At 40.5% G+C, this 19,214-nt stretch overlaps 1 protein-coding gene across 3 annotated transcripts; it reads left to right on the top strand.

Annotated features, from left to right (window-relative positions):
• The first annotated feature begins 326 nt into the window (after window positions 1-326).
• On the top strand, window positions 327-19,135 carry gga3b (golgi associated, gamma adaptin ear containing, ARF binding protein 3b). Of its 3 annotated transcripts, none has more exons than XM_052132886.1 (17): window positions 327-569; window positions 1,357-1,441; window positions 1,519-1,594; window positions 1,672-1,770; window positions 1,875-1,998; window positions 2,087-2,190; window positions 4,431-4,511; window positions 6,089-6,226; window positions 7,193-7,274; window positions 7,376-7,492; window positions 8,393-8,644; window positions 8,781-8,854; window positions 9,228-9,379; window positions 11,034-11,317; window positions 12,686-12,855; window positions 14,466-14,576; window positions 15,244-19,135. In XM_052132886.1, the coding sequence occupies exons 1-17, from the start codon at window positions 521-523 to the stop codon at window positions 15,352-15,354; spliced, it is 2,109 nt and encodes a 702-aa protein (XP_051988846.1). In that variant the 5' UTR covers window positions 327-520; the 3' UTR covers window positions 15,355-19,135. The 3 variants fall into 3 exon arrangements, with proteins under 3 accessions (XP_051988846.1, XP_051988845.1, XP_051988847.1); XM_052132885.1 differs by having other exon boundaries at window positions 11,031-11,317; XM_052132887.1 differs by lacking the exons at window positions 1,357-1,441; window positions 1,519-1,594 and having other exon boundaries at window positions 11,031-11,317.
• The last annotated feature ends 79 nt before the right edge of the window (window positions 19,136-19,214 follow it).

Below are 19,214 nucleotides of genomic sequence, written 5' to 3'. Positions count from 1 at the left end.
TGTGCAGGTCATGCAGTAAAGAGCTTTTATACTGTAAATGTGCAGGTCATGCGGTAAAGAGCTTTTATACTGTAAATGTGCAGGTCATGCAGTAAAGAGCTTTTATGTTGTAAATGTGCAGGTCATGCGGTAAAGAGCTTTTATACTGTAAATGTGCAGGTCATGCGGTAAAGAGCTTTTATGCTGTAAATGTGCAGGTCATGCAGTAAAGGGCTTTTATGTTGTAAATGTGCAGGTCATGCAGTAAAGGGCTTTTATGTTGTAAATGTGCAGGTCATGCAGTAAAGGACTTTTATTTTGTTTTCACGGGCGTCTAAATCAAGGACCACAACACAGGCAGCTAATGATACTGCCGGCTGATACAATAATTATTAAAAAATAAAGAAGACAGTATTTTATCGCTACACGCGGGCTCGGAGGGAACACATGATGTTTGTTTTTATTATATTCAGTGTTATTTGATGAATGTCGGCGTTATGATCTATTAGATATGCGCGGATTTATTGAGTCAGAGCTTTAAATGAGGATCATGGCGTTTCAGGAGGGAGAATCGCTCGAATCCTGGCTCAGTACGTGCATTTTGATCATTTCACAACTCATAAGAGATTTAAATTGTATTGCTGTTAAATGTGTTCAATGTATATAGCAATACTGGTCCGTTAAACTCTGTTGTTCAGCGAAATTAAAAGTCATACTACGGCGAAGGCTTGGCTTATGAATATTAACCAACTCATTCTGATGTTGCCTGGTAACCTTCATGTAGCACGCAGGACCTCTTCTAATTAATATTCATAAACCAAGCCTTCACCATAGTGGGATTCTTTATCAACGTCTGTCATTCAGCCAATGAATAAGTCCACTTCGTGTACGTCATTAGTCCTAATTAATATTCATGACAAGCCTTCACAATAGTAGGATTGTTAAATGCAGCGTTTATAATGTGTTTAAACAAAGAGCAGCCAATGCGCCCATATAAAACTGCGTAGATTTTGTTTAACATATTGTAGGATTAATTTAATACTCAGAGCTTTAGGGTTTACAGCAGGGATTGCTTGCTAATTATTAATGAGTTATTTTAGCTGATTATTGAGATTTTTTTTTCCATTGTGTCTAACAGTACACTAGTACAAGTTCAGTTTGACAACATATCCAAAAGGTACCATAACAGCACCTTTTTAAAAGGCTACAAACAGGACATTTTCTCTACAGCATAGATTGCAACATTGACGATTTGTTGTTTTCCAAAAGTTGGGGCCGCTTCCTTCTAGTGGCCCCTGGGATCTTCAGTATGTCCCTGATTGTTGTGCCAATGTACCACAGAAATACAACAGGCCCGATTGTTCATGTCCTCCACAGATAAAGCCACACACCCGACAAACCGACAGGAAGACTGGGAATATATAATCGGGTTTTGTGACCAGATCAATAAGGAGTTAGAAGGGTAAGCAGCTGTAATCCAACACGACAGGAAACTAAACGGTTTCGTATGGATTATTTTCTCACTCTTTACGTTTGTAGTCCTCAGATAGCCGTGAGACTGCTCGTTCACAAAATACATTCACCACAAGAATGGGAAGCCCTTCAAGCTCTGACGGCAAGTGTTGTTTTCGTGCTCTTTCACCATTAGTAGGTTTTATTTACAGATCATGTGATGTTTATCTGGTTCCACAGGTCCTAGAGGCTTGCATGAAGAACTGCGGCCGGAGATTTCACAATGAAATAGGCAAATATAGGTTTTTAAATGAGTTGATCAAAGTGGTTTCCCCCAAGGTTGGTGCATCTTTTAACACATTTGACATAATTCGATATAAATGTCTAACCTTAACATGCATTGAACTGACATGTGTGTGTGTGTGTGTGTGTGTGTGTTTCAGTACATGGGAGACAGCGTTTCAGAGAAGGTGAAGAATAAGATCTTCGAGATGTTGTACAGTTGGACGGTAGCGTTTCCCAATGAGGCCAAAATATCAGACGCTTACCAGACGCTCAAGAGACAAGGTGAGAGACACCCGAAACTGGCAAATGTACTTATTTACTTAAAGCGGTGATGTTTTGTTTCATACCAGGTCTTTTCTTCCTCTCTCAGGACTCATAATGTCAGATCCAGAACTGACTGCAGATAAAACTCTCGTTCCGTCTCCTCCCGCACGCCCCAAAAACCCTGTGTTTGACAACGAGGACATGGGGAAGGTGAAACACCTGATGGCATCGTTTGCTGTGTCAGAACAGCTTTGGTTTATATTGAATCATGGTTGCAAACTGCTCACCTTTTGGCTAAGTTTGACATTTTGCAACTGAAATCTGACAATTTTGTGACCTCAGTATAACCGCGGCAGATTGCTTGAACGATTACAGGCCTTTGCACGCCAAATGTGAATTCTCGCCTCTCGATTAACATTTTGGAAAGAAACAATGGGTTCCTATGGAGCCATTCACACCTGGAGCGAATATTCGCACGCCTACAATGCATTGTATTGTTCGTAGGCCTGTCGTGATTATTAAATAACCGTCTGATCACAGATTTTTTTAATCTGTTTATTGTCCACTTTAAATTTCAGTCACATTTTAATGCCCAAATAAGGGAATTTTAGGTTTTGCTTGAGAAACAAGGACTCATGGGTTTAATTGTTATGCTGATGACACACAATTTGACCTTCCTGTCAGGTCTAACGACTGTTGTTCCATCAGTAATCTCATCTCCTGTCTTGAGGAAGTTAAACTAAGGATATCTGAAAACTTCCTCACGCTTAATGAGGATAAAACCGAGGTCGTTGCTTTTGGCTCTTCGTTACTCACGTCTGCAAGTAGTCCAAAATGCAGCAGCTAGACTTCTAACGGGTACCGAGGAAAGAGAGCATATCACCCCTGTTCTCGCTTCCCTACATTGGCGTCCAGTTAGTTACAGAGTTAAATTCAAGGTTGTGCTGTATGTTTATAAGGCCTTGCATGGTTTAGCCCCTCAGTACATTGCTGATTTACTTCATCTACATTCTGCACCCATGTCTCTTCGATCATCAAATCAGTTGCTCCTCTCTGTTCCTCGATCCCGTTTGAAAACTAAAGGTGATCGGGCGTTTGTGGTTGCCGTCCCCAGGTTGAGGAATGCACTCCCATTTGTCGTTATGTCTTCTTCGTCATTGCCCATATTTAAATCTAGATTGAAGACACATTTTTTCTCTTTGGCCTATAATGTTGAGAATTATAGGAGTTTTTTTGTGTAGGTTTTACAATGTTTTTATTAGTTTGTTCTTTTGAACATTTGAAGTTCTATTTAATTCTGTTATTAATGTTTGTAAAACATTGTACATCACTTTGGTCACAACACTTTTAAGCGTGCTTTATAAATAAACTTGAACTAATCAAAGAACATTAAAATAACGTGTGAAAGTGAAGAAATTAGGACAGAAATATTTGTACTGTTGCATAATATAATGTAATGTAATGCAATATAATATAAACATTTTCTACCAAAACAAATATATATAACTTTTTATGAGTTCCAAATGCAACAATGTTATTAATATAATATAAATGTTATTCAGAAGTATTTGAAAGGCTTACAGGGAAATCATATTTCCCTATTTTATTATTTAATTTATATGTTTGAAGTTGAAGGAATATTCAATACAAATTAGCTCAATCGATAGCATTTATTTTGACTCGTCTCTCTTTTCTTTTAACAAAGCAAAAATACGGGCGAGTACTGACGCTGACTATCATCCATAGTTTGAGTTTGAATCCAGGGTGTGCTGAGTGACTCCAGCCAGGTCTCCTAAGCAACCAAATTGGCTAGGGAGGGTAGAGCCACAGGTAACCTCCTCGTGGTCGCTATAATGTGGATGTCACTCTCGGTGTGGTGAGTTGTGTGTGGATGCCGCGGAGAATAGCATGAAGCCTCCACACGCGCTATGTCTCCTGGGTAACGTGCTCAATGAGTCATGTGATAAGACTCCTCAATACTCGGAGACTTGACTGACACACACACACACACACCTGTACACCATCCAACTTTTGGATGCACTGTCTCTCACTGTGCCTATTGTCCTGTTCCTTTTATTAATTTATTGTACTGTCCCGTACTTTTTGCTCACGTTTGGACGTGCACTTTATATAGGTATGTTATTTAGTCTGTGTAGTCTTGTGTGGTTCTGTGTTTGTCCTATGTTGTTTTATGTGGCACCATGGTCCTGGAGGAACGTTAGCGCCACCTTTTGTAAAGACGTGACTGTCCTAAAGGCGATCATTCGCCTCCCTTTTAATGAGGACGCGCCATTCGTCTGCGATTCGTTTCACAATGTTGCGTTTCCTCCAGTGTGCAAAGGCCTTACAGCAACGGTTTGAAATAACATTGAACTAGACCTGCTATCCCTTTTGAAAGCACAGAAATTGTTTATAGTTTAAGACTTTGTTGATCTGTGATTTATGTGCAGTTGTTGGCCGAACTTCTGAGGAGCAAAAACCCAGAAGATCTTCAGGAGGCAAACCGACTCATCAAAAACATGGTGAAAGAGGTGGGATCATCTAAAACAGGTCTAAGGAAGACATTATTAAGATGTTATCCTGACGTTTAAAGTACGCTTATTTGACAGAGTCTATGCTGGACTTCTGAATAAGTCTTCTTTTGTTGTGACATTATGTTCTGTTAGTCCGTTTAACTTCTTTTTTTGGCTGCCGCCAGCAGTTTTTCACTCACACGTTTACTGTACCTCACAGATACAGTAGACTAATTGCATTTAATAATAATATACATGTTTACAATCTTATGATGCACATATGTTTGCTCCATCTCCCTGCAAAATGTCTTAGTTCATTCCACTAGAGGGCAGCAAGACAAATAATGTTTCATCTATCACCTTCCATCACAATATACAGATCTGTAATGTAGGTGGCGCTCTTATGCAGATGAGCACTCGTGCATAGACATCCTATCAGTTTTGGATGGCATGCATATTCCCCAATCTTTTGTCGTATATCTCGGCCTCTGAATGGACTAGAAGCTCAGAGAAAGATCCTCAGATTTGCGATGATATATAACATTTCACTATGAGTAGTTGATAACATATTTTGCAGATGACTTATTGTTAATCATGCTTTTTCTGCTGATCTGCTATTTTGGGCATCCGTGATATAACACTGGTTTACTTTATCAAGCAAGCTCACAGACAAGTAAAAATGGCTCATTTTGAAGAAAACAGCCTAAGGTAAGAGCTGATATGGAGATTTGACTACTTTGGGGCTTACAGAAGCATTTACATTACATATAAATACGTACTTTTATCCAAAGCGACTTAAAAAGAGGAAGAATACAACATAAGCGATTCATCTTAAGAAGACCGTCGTATTACAGAGACGTTGCGATTCTTATTATAACAATTATAACTGTGGTGTTAGGGCAACTAAATAAACCATGCAGTCACATTTCTGAAAACGAGAGCTTTCATTTGATATATGACTTGTCTAAGTTCTATGTGAACAACTTTTATATTCATAAGCATAGTTATACATCTTCACCTCTAGGTGGCGATCATTCGTGACGCAAAGTTTTTAAGTCTTTATTTTGTTATTTTATGTAACATAAACGCAAATGTGATGGTATTCTATGAAAAGTTCAGATTATAAGCATTCAAATGATTCTACATATGAGTGTATGTAGTCTGAGAACTTCAACAATTTAACTATAAACTGATCGTACGCATTTGGCCCCGCCCACTGACCTGCCGGCGGGTCTGTGCAGTCATAGGTTTGTTTCTTCCACAACCTTACTGGAAGAACCAGGTCAAACCAGTTTAAGGCAGCCAAGCTGGTTAACCATTGAAGATGTGTTTTGAAACCTGGTTAACTGGCTCAATCCACATGAATGGGGATGTGGCTGAGGGGTTGCCAAAAAGGTTGACCAAAATGGTGTACTTGATTGATCTTGACCCCACAAGTGAGTAATCAAGCTGATCAACCACCTCAACCAGCTTGCACCAGCTAGAAACCAATTGAAACCAGATACCATCATGTTTTAGCTGGAATGTTCTGTAGGAAGGGGACAAACCGTATTTGAGAGTAAATATGGGAGAGTAAAGCTGTGTCATATGTGCAGGAGGATGCACGGGTACAGAAGATGACCAAACGCATCCACACACTGGAGGAGGTGGACAATAACGTGAAGCTCCTGGGAGAGATGTTGAGTCATTACGACAGGGACCGGTCATCAAACGCTGACCGCGAGCTCATGAAGGTGAGTCTGTATTCTACAAACTTGTTTGTGTATATGAATGAAGAGTCAAACGTACTTACCATCTTATAGAGTCTACACATACTGCGAACAGGGAAGTTTATATTTACAGGGCCTATTAGACGTAATAATGCGGGCTTGTGCTGGAAATACTAAATCGTGCCAGTCTAAGGTGGTCCAGCTGGTTTTTTTAAACAGAGCAGTGCGTTTCTTGTTGGTAAGTGTTAGGGCTAAACAATTATATCTCAATATTTTTCAGCCTATTGACGATATTCTACAGATACACTCTTTATGAAACTTAATGGCCAAATGAAAACGCACTGAAATCATCACGATATTAACGATATTGTGATTTCATTTTGGGGCGGCTGTGGCTCAGGTGGTAGAGCGTGTCGGCCACTAATCACAGTATTGGTGGTTCGATTCTCGGCCCACGTGACTCCACATGCCGAAGTGTCCTTGGGCAAGACATTGAACCCCAAGTTGCTCCCAATGTCCGGCTAGCACCTTGCATGCAGCTCTGCTGTCATCGATGTGTGATCGGGTGAATGAGATGCAGTGTAAAGCGCTTTGAATACCGCTAAGGTTAAAAAGGTGCTATATAAGTGCAGACCATTTACCATATTGGTCAATTTTACATTGTCAGCAAAATTATCTGGATTCAATCGTTAATATTGGATATATAGTCCAGCCCTAGTAATTGGTTAGTTCATAGATCATCTTAGCCAAGGCAGTTTACTAGGTCTAACCAGACTGACCATGACAGTTCACTAGGTCGATCTTCGCCCCGCCGGCTGGCATTAGCCAGCTAAACAATCTCGTACCAGCTTCAACCATCTGGAAACCATGTAAACCTGCTTTCTTAAGGAGAACAAGCAACTAAACAGTGTACAGCTGAGATCATGTAGAGAATCCATAATAAGTAATCTGACAGCAGCAATTCACACGTGACCTGACGTCTGTGCACAGGAGCTGTACGAACGCTGTGATAAACTCAGACGCACCGCTTTCAAACTGGCCACTGAAGCCGAGGACAACGACTCCAGTTTAGGTAAAATTGTTGCCATGCAACCATGAAATGAGACCATGTTGTCTGAGAATGAAAAGCAGATAAGGTAAAGCTTTGATTGTCTGCTTCGTGTTTTCATTTAGGTGATATTCTCAAGGCAAATGATGATTTGTCAAGAGTAATCGGCTCTTATAAACGAATCGTAGAAGGTCAGGCGGATGACAACGAGGTTGAAGATCCCAGACCAGCGACTGGTGAAGGTAATTCAGTGATATCTGTGTTACTGCTTGTCTAGACCTCAAAGATATGCCATTCACAATAATCTCATTGACCTTTTCTCAACGGGAAGACTTGATGACACATCATTTCATCAGGATTTTTCCAACAACAAACGAAATTCAAATATCAACTTTTTCCATTTTCTCTTTTTTCTTTATTCTTCCTTCCTCCTTTCCTTCCTTTTATCCATCCTTCATTCCTCTTACTTTTCTACTTTCCTTAATTTCATTTTCCTCCTTTACTTCATTGTTCCTTCCTTCCTTATTTTCTCCTTCTTTCCTTTATTGTTGTTTTTCTTCTGTTTTATTCCTTCTTGCCTTCCTCCTTTGCTTCATTTATTTACCTCCATCCTTCTTTTCTCCTTTTCTTCATTCATTCTTCTTTACTCTTTCTTCTTTCCTTCTTCCTTCCTTCTTTTTTCCTTCATTGTTCCTTCCTTCCCTTTCCTTCATCTTTCCTCCTTCTTTAATTTCTTCCTCCTTTCTATCCTTTCATCTTCCTTTTCCTTCCCTTTCCTTCATCTTTCCTTTCCTTCCTTCCCTTTCCTTCATCTTTCTTTTCCTTCCTTCCCTTTCCTTCATCTTTCCTCCTTCCTTCCCTTTCCTTCATCTTCCCTCCTTCCTTCTCTTTCCTTCATCTTTCCTCCTTCCTTCCTTCCTTCTTTCTTTAATTTATTCCTCCTTTCCATCCTTTCATCTTCCTTTTTTCCTTCCCTTTCCTTCATTGTTCCTTACTACTTTTCTTAATTTCTTCCTCCTTTCCATCCTTTTATCTTCCTTCTCTCCCGCCTTCCTTCCTTCCTTACTTCCTTCCTTTCCGGTTTTCCTCCTTTGTTTAATTTCTTTCCCTCCTTTCCTTTCCTTCCTACTTTCCTCTCTCAGGATGTGAGACCACAGGCACGCTGATTGATCTGGCTGGTCTGGATGAACCTTCCTCTCCCACAACAGTCCCACCTCCTGCTCCTCCTCCGCAGGTCTCCTCCACCAATCCTATGGCCTCTTCCATCCCTGTGCTGCCACCTCCTCCTCGCCGATTGGGTGGCGGTCACGGCAGCCAAACAAGCAGCCCCAATCACAAACCCCCGGAGCAGCAAACATCCCTCTCACTTTTGGATGATGAACTCTTGTCTCTAGGTAATACATATTTTTAGAATTGGTGTGTGACTGCCTTTGATGTATCATTTTAACATTTATATGAGTAGATATTCTTTATGTTTATATGAGGCTGAACATGCTCCCTGAGGTATGACATCACATACATCATTTTTAGGACTGAATGATCCGCCCTCTGTGCCAAACAAAGCAAAGTTGGATGAATTATCTGGTCAGTGGACCTCCTTACAGGTAAGGTACACTGTCAGTTATACAATGACTTTCAGAAGGGTCGACTCTTTAAGGGTTTTTAAAAGTAATCTGTTATCTTTGGTCTTGTGCAACCAAAATGTCAACTGGCTTAAAGATGTTCTTATAAGTTTTATATATATATATAATTTGAGAGGAAATGGTAGGAAATATGTTAAAGACCTTTCCTGACATTCTGTACTCATTTTGATGGTATTCCACAAAAATAAACGTTTAGACTCATTTGTGATCTGACTTCTGTGGTTACTGGTCATTGTAGTATTAGTTAATGCGTATAATTCAAACTGTAAATAGACCTGAAATAAATGCCTGTAATTCACAACCTGTTTGTCTCACAAAAATGTCTTCCCATCAGGCTTCTGATCCAGGCCTGGACCTGTTTGGGAACATCTCGGCACCAAGCTCTGTCTTTCCAAAAAAACACACACCCGCACAAACCTCACACACACCTGCTGTGAGTCAGGGTTTGCAGGATCTCTCCATGCTAGACTTCACCGGAGGAAAGAGGTGAAATGCATCTCATGAGTGGAGTTACACATTTACACTGTAGGTGTTGGTGTCCTGCATGAGGGATTTGTTTGTTTGTATCTTGAACTTCAAATGAATGGAAGCTAGAAATTTGAATGGATGAATTGTAGATGTCAAACTGGGTCAAGAAACACACGGAGGCTGAGGGATATTACCAGTTTGTCCATAGCTTTGTTCCAAACCCTACAGAGCTGCCTACCTAGACAGCATTTTTACAGTTACTAGCACTAGAATGTGATTAGCTAACCGTCCTGAGAAATCAGTTATCAATGACTCAATGAGTTTGTAATTTGACCATACTGAACCACACTCGATTGGAAATGCTACCAAAACCATTACTCGGCGTGCTCAGAACCGTTTGGCTCGATGTTGGAAAAGTGGCTAAAGTCGCACGTGGACCCATTTTGGTGTTATTCTATCCATCTTTTTCCTGAATGCAGAAGAGATCCAAGATTCAAAACAGAAGCCATTTTTAGTTTTCCAGTCTCTAGTGTTTTCAATGGCATCTGCATCTATTTTTAGTGGATAATGGGATGTTTGGGATATTTTAAAAACAAATACAAAATTATCCCTTTTTCTCCCAATTTGGAATGCCCAATTCCCACTACTTGGTAGGTCCTCATCGTGGCGCTGTTATTCGCCTCAATCCGGGGCGAGTTGCCTCCGCTTCTGAGACCATCAATCCGCGCATCTTATCACGTGACTCGTTGTGCATGACACCGCAGAGACTCAAAGCATGTGGAGACTCATGCTACTCTCCACAATCCACACACAACTCACCACACGCCCCATTGAGAGCGAGAACCACTAATCGTGACTATGAGGAGGTTATCCTGTGTGACTCTCCCTTCCCTAGCAACCATGCCAATTTGGTTGCTTAGGAGACCTGGCTGGAGTCATTCAGCACGCCCTGGATTCAAACTCGCAACGCCAGGGGTGCTAGTCAGCGTCAATACTCGCTGAGATACTCAGGACCCTGGGATGTTTGGCATATTACATTTGTACAAAAATTGCCAAGATGTCACTCCATAGTGCCAAAACTTTACAGAGTTGCAATTAACATCTTTTGGCAGTGCCTTAGCTGAGAGGGTAGAGGGTAAAAAGCGATGACCCATGGTTAGCTACATTGATATCATTAACTACTTATTACGAGTTGTTATGACCACCAACAACTGCACAAGTTGAGCCTGAACTCATGTTTACTTCATCCAACACTTAAAATGGTTGCTGTTCTCCATCTAGATCGCTTGTTTTGGTAGACATATTGGTTCTTATGGAGACCAAAACCAGCAAACAGCCAATCAGAATCATCATGGTGCCACCCAGTGGTTGGTCAGGACAACTGTGGATAGAAATTCATATTTTCTAAACCCTAGGACATGAACAGAAGAATCTCAGGGTTACAAATGTTGCTGTAATTACAATATGAGTTGGTCTAGTCTCCTGTGTGCTTCATTTACACATAAGAGTGATCGTTATCTTTCACTTTTGAGGATCCCTTCCTTAAAATATCCTCTGTAGACAGCGTGGCAGCTCAGTATGGTTTGAAACAGTCCATATCTTCACAGGCTATCTGTGTTCATCTGAATGAGATTTAAAGTACAACACAGTATGTCTTACTCTGTCTCAGTAGCATCCCTGGTCTGAGCGGTATCGCTGGAGGTAGTTTTGGTCTTTCTGGATCTGTAATGAGCTCCACAGTGGCCCCTCTGCAGCCCATTAACCCTTTTGTGCGTGCTTCGGTGCCCGGCTCGCCCGCTGTGGCCCGGGCTCAGGCAGTGGCGGGTGGATCGGCTCCAGGCAGCCCGTACTTTCAGCCCTTCTCTTCCCCATCTCACTCACATCAGAGCAGCCCAGCACGGAGCTTCGAGCCCAGCCTGTCCAACCTCCATGTCCCCCTCGAATCTATCAGACCCAGTAAGTGAACACCTCACGAACATTTCACTATAACGCACAGGCGAATGTTTATTTGCATCAAAACCTAGTTACAATTCAGTCGATTGCTTTCAAGTGATCAACACCAGACACCAGACCCACTAAGACCAAAAACCAGATACCAGACTACAATAACCCAGAACTAAGACCAGACCTCCAAAGACCCAGAACTAAATTGATACCAGCCCTGATTAAACTAGACTGATACCAGTTCTCCCCCTCAAGACCCAGACCAATACCAAACCTCTCTAGTCCCAGACCCCATAAGACCCACCAAGACTAGACTTCCCCAAGTCCCAGACCAAGAATAGACCCCATAAGAAGCACATCAAGACTAGACCACCCCAAATCCCAGACCAATGTCAAATACCATAAGACTCACCAAAACTAAATCCCCAATGAGACCAGGAGCAAGACTAGACTCCATGAGACCAGACTTAGACCAATACCAGCCAACATAAGACATAGACTAAGACTAAATCCCCCAAGACCTAGTCTGAGACTAGACCCTAGTAGACACATACCAAGATTAGACCCCCCAAGACCCAGACCAAATCTAGACCCCCGCAGGATCCAGTCTAATACCAGCCCACTCAAGTCTCAGACAAATACCAGCCCTCATAAGACCCACCAAGACTAGACACCCCAAGACCCATACTAAGACTAGACCCCATTAGACACAGACCAAGATAAGATCCCCAAGGACCCAGACCAAGTCTAGACCCCATAAGTCATAGACCAAGACTAGACCCCCTCAGGACCCAATCTAATATCCAGACCACTCAAGTCTCAGACAAATACCAGCCCTCATAAGACCCACCAAGTCTAGACACCCCAAGACCCATACTAAGACTAGACCCCAATAGACACAGACCAAGAGAAGATCCCCAAGGACCCAGACCAAGTCTAGACCCTATAAGACATAGACTAAGACAAGATCACTCAAAATCCCAAGAATAAACTCCCTCTGAGACCAGGACCAACACAAGACTCCATAAGACCCATCAAGACTAAACCCCCCAGGACCCAGACCAATACAAACCCTTCAAGTCCCAGACCAATACTAGACCCCATAAAACCACCTATACTAGACCCCCAAAGACACAGAGCAAAATCGATCCCATCAAGTCCCAGACAAATACCAGACCTCATAAGACCCTTCAAGACCCATAGCTAGACCCCATAAGACGCATGCCAAAACTAGACTCCCCCCCTCCAGGATCCAGATCAATACCAGGCACCTTATGTCCCAGACAAATAGAATAGCCCGTAAGACTCGCCAAGACTAGATTAGTGGATCTCCTGGGAGGTTTTTGCCATTGTAAAGTGACGTGCTGCTCATCTCCTCAGGTAAAGTGTTGCCCGTGACGGTTTACGATAAAGATGGAGTACGTGTTCTGATGCACTTTGCGATGGACTGTCCGCCGGGTCGACCTGATGTCTTGGTCATAGTGGTGTCTCTGCTCAACACAGCGCCGTTACGTGTGACGAATATATTGCTACAGGCAGCCGTGCCCAAGGTACCTCATCTCCAGCTGTAAATGCAGCCTTATATGTTCACATGATATATTCACGTCACTTTGTTGAGAAAGTGTCTGCTAAGATCATTAGCTTAATAACTGTGTCTCATTAGAGATGAATGAATCGTTCTGTGGAATCGGTTCTTTTTAATGTTTTGGTTGAACCAATTCTGTAGGGCGTAAAACTGAGGTGGGCGACATGTTGGAACTTTCTTACATTCAAAGTAAAATGATGACTTCTGGAAGTCTTACTGAGCGATGATTCAAATTATTCAGTAAATTGTGTTGTTTTTTTAACCCTTGTGCGTCAATAAAGAAGTTACTCAAGGACCGTAGAGGACAAAAATATCTGCATTAAAAAAACTGCCATATTAATATTATATATTAATATTATTTGTATTAATATTTAATTAATAATATTATATCCTGATTATAACTACCAAATATTCATTCATTTTCAGGATTTTAACCCTTTAAATGCCATTTGTTTATATAATGCCACTGTTGTTTTTTTTACACACACACACGCATACACACTCACACACACACTCACACTCACACACATATACACACACACACACACAAACACACTCTCTCACACACACACACACTCTCTCACACACACACACACACACACACACACACACACACACACACACAAACACACTCACTCTCACACTCACACACTCTCACACACACAAAAACACACACACTCTCACAAACACACACACACACACACTCACACAAACACACTGTCACACTCACTCTCACACACACACACTCTGACACACACTCACTCTCACACACACATACACTCACACACACACTCTCACAAACACACACACTCTCACAAACACACTCTCTCACACACACACACACACACACATACATACACACACAAAAACACAAACACACTCACACACACACACTCACACACACACATACACACACTCTCACACACACACATACACACACTCTCACACACATACATACACACTCACACACACACACACATACATACACACTCACACACACACACACACACACACACACACACACACTTGTATCTGCATCATGTATTCAGTTGTCCTGCAGGTCTCTATAATACAGCAAACAGAGAATAGGGGGAAAGCTTGTATTTGCTCCACAGGATAAACATGAGGAAAATGGCGCCATCTGGTGGAAAATATTAAAAATGTCATTTTGAATCCCTGAATGAAAGTATAATATCATAGAATTCATGATTTTATGCTTTAATGGCACTGGGATCAAATATTGCAGTTTTAATGGGGACATTTTTGTCCTGAAGGTCCCGAGTGAAACTATTTTGTGTACACAGTGTGTTATAGATGTATTATAGGAACTGAGGTTGAAATATCAAAATTACCCCAAAAATACTCCCCTTTGGCAAAATGTATGCTGTTGGCATTAAAATAGCCGAAATGATCAAAAGGTCCCAAAGGTCGCACAAGGGTTAAACCGATTAAATTCACCTCGCTAAGATGAATCGGATTTGATCTCTTTTGACTACTGTAACATTTGAATTTACAACCATGCACGGACTGACCTTTCAACTTTTACCCTGACCCCCTGTGTTGTGTTTGTGTCAGTCTATGCGGGTGAAGCTTCAGTCTCCATCGGGTACAGAGATTGCCCCCTTTAACCCCATCCTGCCCCCCGCCTCCATCACTCAGGTCATGCTGCTCGCAAACCCACTGAAGGTGAGAAGATGCATACTCGCGCACACACACATGTTGGTCTACCTATCATTATGAGGACTTTCCATAGACATAATGACTTTTATACTGTACAAACTTTATATTCTATCCTCTAAACCTAACACAACCCCTAAACCTAACCCTCACAGAAAACCTTCTGCATTTTTACCTTTTCAATAAAACATTGTTTAGTATGATTTTTAAGCGATTTGAATTATGGGGACACTAGAAATGTCCTCATAAACCACATTTATAGCATAATAACCTTGTAATTACCAGTTTGTAACTTACAAAATTGTCCTGGTATATCACAAAAACACACACACACTACACACACAGACACACACACACACAGACACACACGCACGCACGCATGCACGCACGCACACACACACACACACACACACACAGAGATAATGATATTTTCTACATCCTAACCCCAATCCTAACCCTGGGTGCACTTTATTTTACAGTATGTGTATTTTACTTACCCAAGAAATACTGAGTAATAGTAGGTAACTACATGTACTCCATATGGGTTAAATTTGGGGTTAGTACCTAGTAATTATACACTTTGTAAATGTAGAACAGTGCTGTACAATAAAGTGCTTTAAAACACTATGCATCTGTTTTTCACTGGCAAATCTCTCCATTATCGTGTGTGTTTCAGGAGCGAGTGCGTTTGCGGTATAAACTGACGTATCTGTTGGGGGATCGGCAGTACTCTGAGGTCGGAGAGCTCGATCAGTTTCCTCCAGCGGACAGATGGGGTTCCCTCTAGGATCTTCCTCTGCTGATCTACATCTGCTCGGCACTGTTTACCTGCTTGATCTCTAAACCGTTCATGCCCAAGTATTTTCATTCATCCGTCCTGTTGCTATTTATTTTGTAATCAGTGTTGTATCGTAGCATCATCCATCAGTATTGTCTGACATGTTTGTGAAAACCCAAAGTAGATATTAGTACAGCAACGCAAAGTCTTCAGATAACACACATGACGGTCTGAACCGGACACGTTTTGGAGATCTTTTGCGGGCCGTTGCTCCCGTAATTCACCACGGTTACCACTATCTCCGCAGAAATGCCATGTTTGCTGCAGCTGTTGTTACTACAGTCAATCTGTGGCAACTTGATATTCTGCAGCACTCGTCAAACAAATGTAAAGGACAGAAACATTTATTCTTACACCGTTTGAAAGAGATATTTATTATTTTACAGTTGTTACAATAACTGGCACTATTCGCAAGAAGCACGTTACTCTTTTAAATCAAACGTATTTCATTTCGACCCAGTTCCCAAAGTTATTTGAAGAAAAACAATCAAATATATTTGTTTTATGTGAAGTATTATGGATAACTACAAACTAGCTAATCTAGACTGAGTGATAGCTTAATTTAACCCTTGTGCGACCTTCGGGACATTTGTGTCTGTTTCATTATTTAGCTGTGTTAATGCCAACAGTATACATTTTGCCAAAGGTGTGTATTTTTGGGGTAATTTTGATTTTTCAACCTCAGTTCCTATAATACATCTATAACACACTGTGTACACAAAATAGTTTCACTCGGGACCTTCAGGACAAAAATGTCCCCATTAAAACTGCAATATTTGATTCCAGTGCCATTAAAGCATAAAATCATGAATTCTATGATATTATGATTTCATTACGCAGCTTAAAATTTTTAATATTTTCCACCAGATGGCGCCATTTTCCTCATGTTTAGCCTGTGGAGCAAATACAAGCTTTTCCCATATTCTCTGTTTACTGTATTATACAGACCTGCAGGACAACTGAATACATGGTGTGTGTGTGTGTGTGTGTGTGTGTGTGTGTGTGTGTGTGTGTGTGTGTAAAAACAACAGTGGCATTGTATAAACAAACTTGCATTTAAAGGGTTAAAATCCTGAAAATGAATGAATATTTGGTAGTTATGATCAGGACTCATTATAAGTGAAAATAATATTAATATATAATATTATTATGGCAGTTTTTTGACATGGACATTTTTGTCCTTTAAGGACCTCTGAGTAACATTCTGCTATAGATATATAGGATTATAGGGTATAGAGATACAGCTCATACAATATTTACTTGCATTTTCAAAGGTTAAGCACCTTCCACTGATACTTTTAAAACATATTAATATGTATAAAATTAAGAAGTTGGCTGACCTATTTTCTTTTAAAGTTTAAGACCCTGTTTTGTACCTTATTTGTTCAAAGTAACAACTGGAGTAACTGGTATTTTTGCGGTAACTACGGTTACTGTGGTGAGGTCAGCAGCGATGACCGTGATGTGTCGCGTGACCTCGCCGCTGTCTGTGGAGTTTAATTTGACATTATTTTGCACTATTCTGACAGTTAAAGCTGTGCTCTTAAACTCATGAAACCTCAGAGAGAATGTACCTGCAGTGAATGAGTCACACCGCACAATGATGCTTTTAGTGTTTTATAGTTCATCTGTGTCTGCGTTTATTTATTGCTGTGTTACTCAGCAGATATTTTTGAGGTCTCTGATCGTGAATGGCGTTTATTGGCAATATTAGCTTTGCTTATTTTATTATCTCACATATTTGCATTTGCATCGCTGCCTCAAGTTTAGCAGAATTGGGTGAATTTCACGAAACCTGTCAAAAACACTTCCAGGTCATATTTCACCATAAAGCCAAATAAAATAAGAACTTCTAGGCAATGAAGTAGAGGTAGACCGATATATCGGTTTCACCGATTGATCGGTGCCGATAGTTGCCTTTTTTAATTATTGTTAGAAATCTGTGCCGATAGTTTTTTCATAATTTCACAGCAAGAATCCCCGATGTGTTTCGGGCTTGTTGTTTATACCTAAAGGTCCCACGTTATGCTCCAAATCGTCACTTGGTTTTTCGGATTATTTGGGGGATTTTGGTTAAAAATAAACTGCATCTGAGATTTTATTCATTTAGGACTCTTTGTCTGTGCCCATCTTACTCAGAAAAGAAATATACGTTTAGTTTTTTTTGACTTTCTAAAAATCGATTTTAAAAACTTTTTTAGGTTTTCGGCCTTTCCGACCACCGTAGTTATCGGTATCGGCACGATTCACCATCGTTCGACCTTTACAATGAAGCCTCCGTTAACATTTATTTCATTGTGACTAATTTAATGTCAATTAAACAAATTTTCACCCAAATCCTCATTACTGTAATGCCAAAAAAAGAGAAGAAAAATACAATTATATACGATTTAAATTGTAGTGTTTATACAGCATCGATGCATTTGTGCTGCCTTAAATATGTTGAATTAAAAAGGAAATCGTGTCTGGACCGGTTAGTTTGAATGTCTATATTACAGGAATGAGAATCTAAAGGTAATTACAACAAATACTACCATAATTGCCATTTAAATGGTATATATTTATGTTGGCGTCATAGCAACGAGAAACATTTTTTTGCATTACTGTGGAGTTTAGACGTCCTTGTGATGAAAGTGGTCACAAAGCAATGAATCCAATTATGACTGGTCCTTAAAATAGGCTTCATTTACTACATGCCGACTTTAGATGATGCAATTGGAGATAAAACAATAAACCGTATTGGTTGGTTGAGATTTGAAGCATAACGCTGAACACTTCACATGAATTAGATTTAAAGCGAGAGGAGCTTAAATGAAGGTTTCCTGATGGATTGGTGCCACAAACCTGCATCAAAGCATTTGGAGTATTTCAGAAGAAACGAGTGAGCAATCAGACTGTTCCAGCATGACATTGACGATGAAAATACACCGCTTTGATCATTTAATGAGTTATATTGCACCAGTAATGGGGGGTCACATGATTTCACTGAAGTCTCTTGTCCTCAGTGTTTGATGGCCAAACCGAATCCTTATGTTACGCAGAAATAGATCAAAAGACATCCATGTTGAATTCAATTAGCATAGAAATAAACAAGAGTAAAGGACCAATGCGTGTTGCTGTTTTGAGAAGGTATTTCATGCTGTATGTTCTCAAGATAAAAACAAAACGATTAACTCGATCTACAGGTTTGTACACCTCAACAACTCTTTGTAAAGAACTTTGCAGGGCCGAATTTCATTTTTACACGATGAATGTTTGATTTCATGCTGCTTCTGAACTCTTGATGTGTCCTACTCATTGCCTGAGTGTTTTGAAAGTTGACGGTGTAGAGTGCAGATATGTGTGTGTGTGTTTGACCTGGATTTATACATGTTACTCATGTCTGTACAGTAAACCGTCCACACCATAATGCATGCAGAATAAAATATTTAAGCAGATCATTGGGAAGTCTGTATGTTATTTGAGTCCCTGAAGTCCACTTATAATGTCGGTCATAATTTCGTTTTTCATGATCATATTCCACACCCTCACTGACCCTCACAACGTACAATTGAACAGGCAGTTTTTGGTGCTGTACCTTTAAGACTTCTGTATGCAAATTAGCTCTGTGATGACTGGCTGAAGTCTGCATACGGGCGTATCAGTTGCTGAATATGTGAATGTGGGCTGTCATGTGTTAATGAGCTGACAATCATTGTGATGTCATAATCAAAAAGAGTTCTTGTTTCAAAAGTGCAAAACAAATCAAACTATTCCCCATAGATGGGACATTATTAAAAGAAAAATGCATCAGAATGGCAAGCGTTTTT

This window comes from Xyrauchen texanus, chromosome 8 (assembly GCF_025860055.1).
Source record: "Xyrauchen texanus isolate HMW12.3.18 chromosome 8, RBS_HiC_50CHRs, whole genome shotgun sequence".
In the NCBI taxonomy this organism is placed as follows: Eukaryota; Metazoa; Chordata; class Actinopteri; order Cypriniformes; family Catostomidae; genus Xyrauchen; species Xyrauchen texanus.
Note: the sequence above shows the minus strand (reverse complement) of the source record. Positions and strands in the feature narration are given on the sequence as shown.

Bases quoted from the DNA above. Each gene is read 5' to 3' on its own strand.
- gga3b (XM_052132885.1), top strand. From the start codon at position 521: ATGAGGATCATGGCGTTTCAGGAGGGAGAATCGCTCGAATCCTGGCTC. The intron at 1,595-1,671 runs GCAAGTGTTGTT...CTGGTTCCACAG, and splicing joins AAGCCCTTCAAGCTCTGACG to GTCCTAGAGGCTTGCATGAA. The intron at 4,512-6,088 runs GTGGGATCATCT...TCATATGTGCAG, and splicing joins TCAAAAACATGGTGAAAGAG to GAGGATGCACGGGTACAGAA.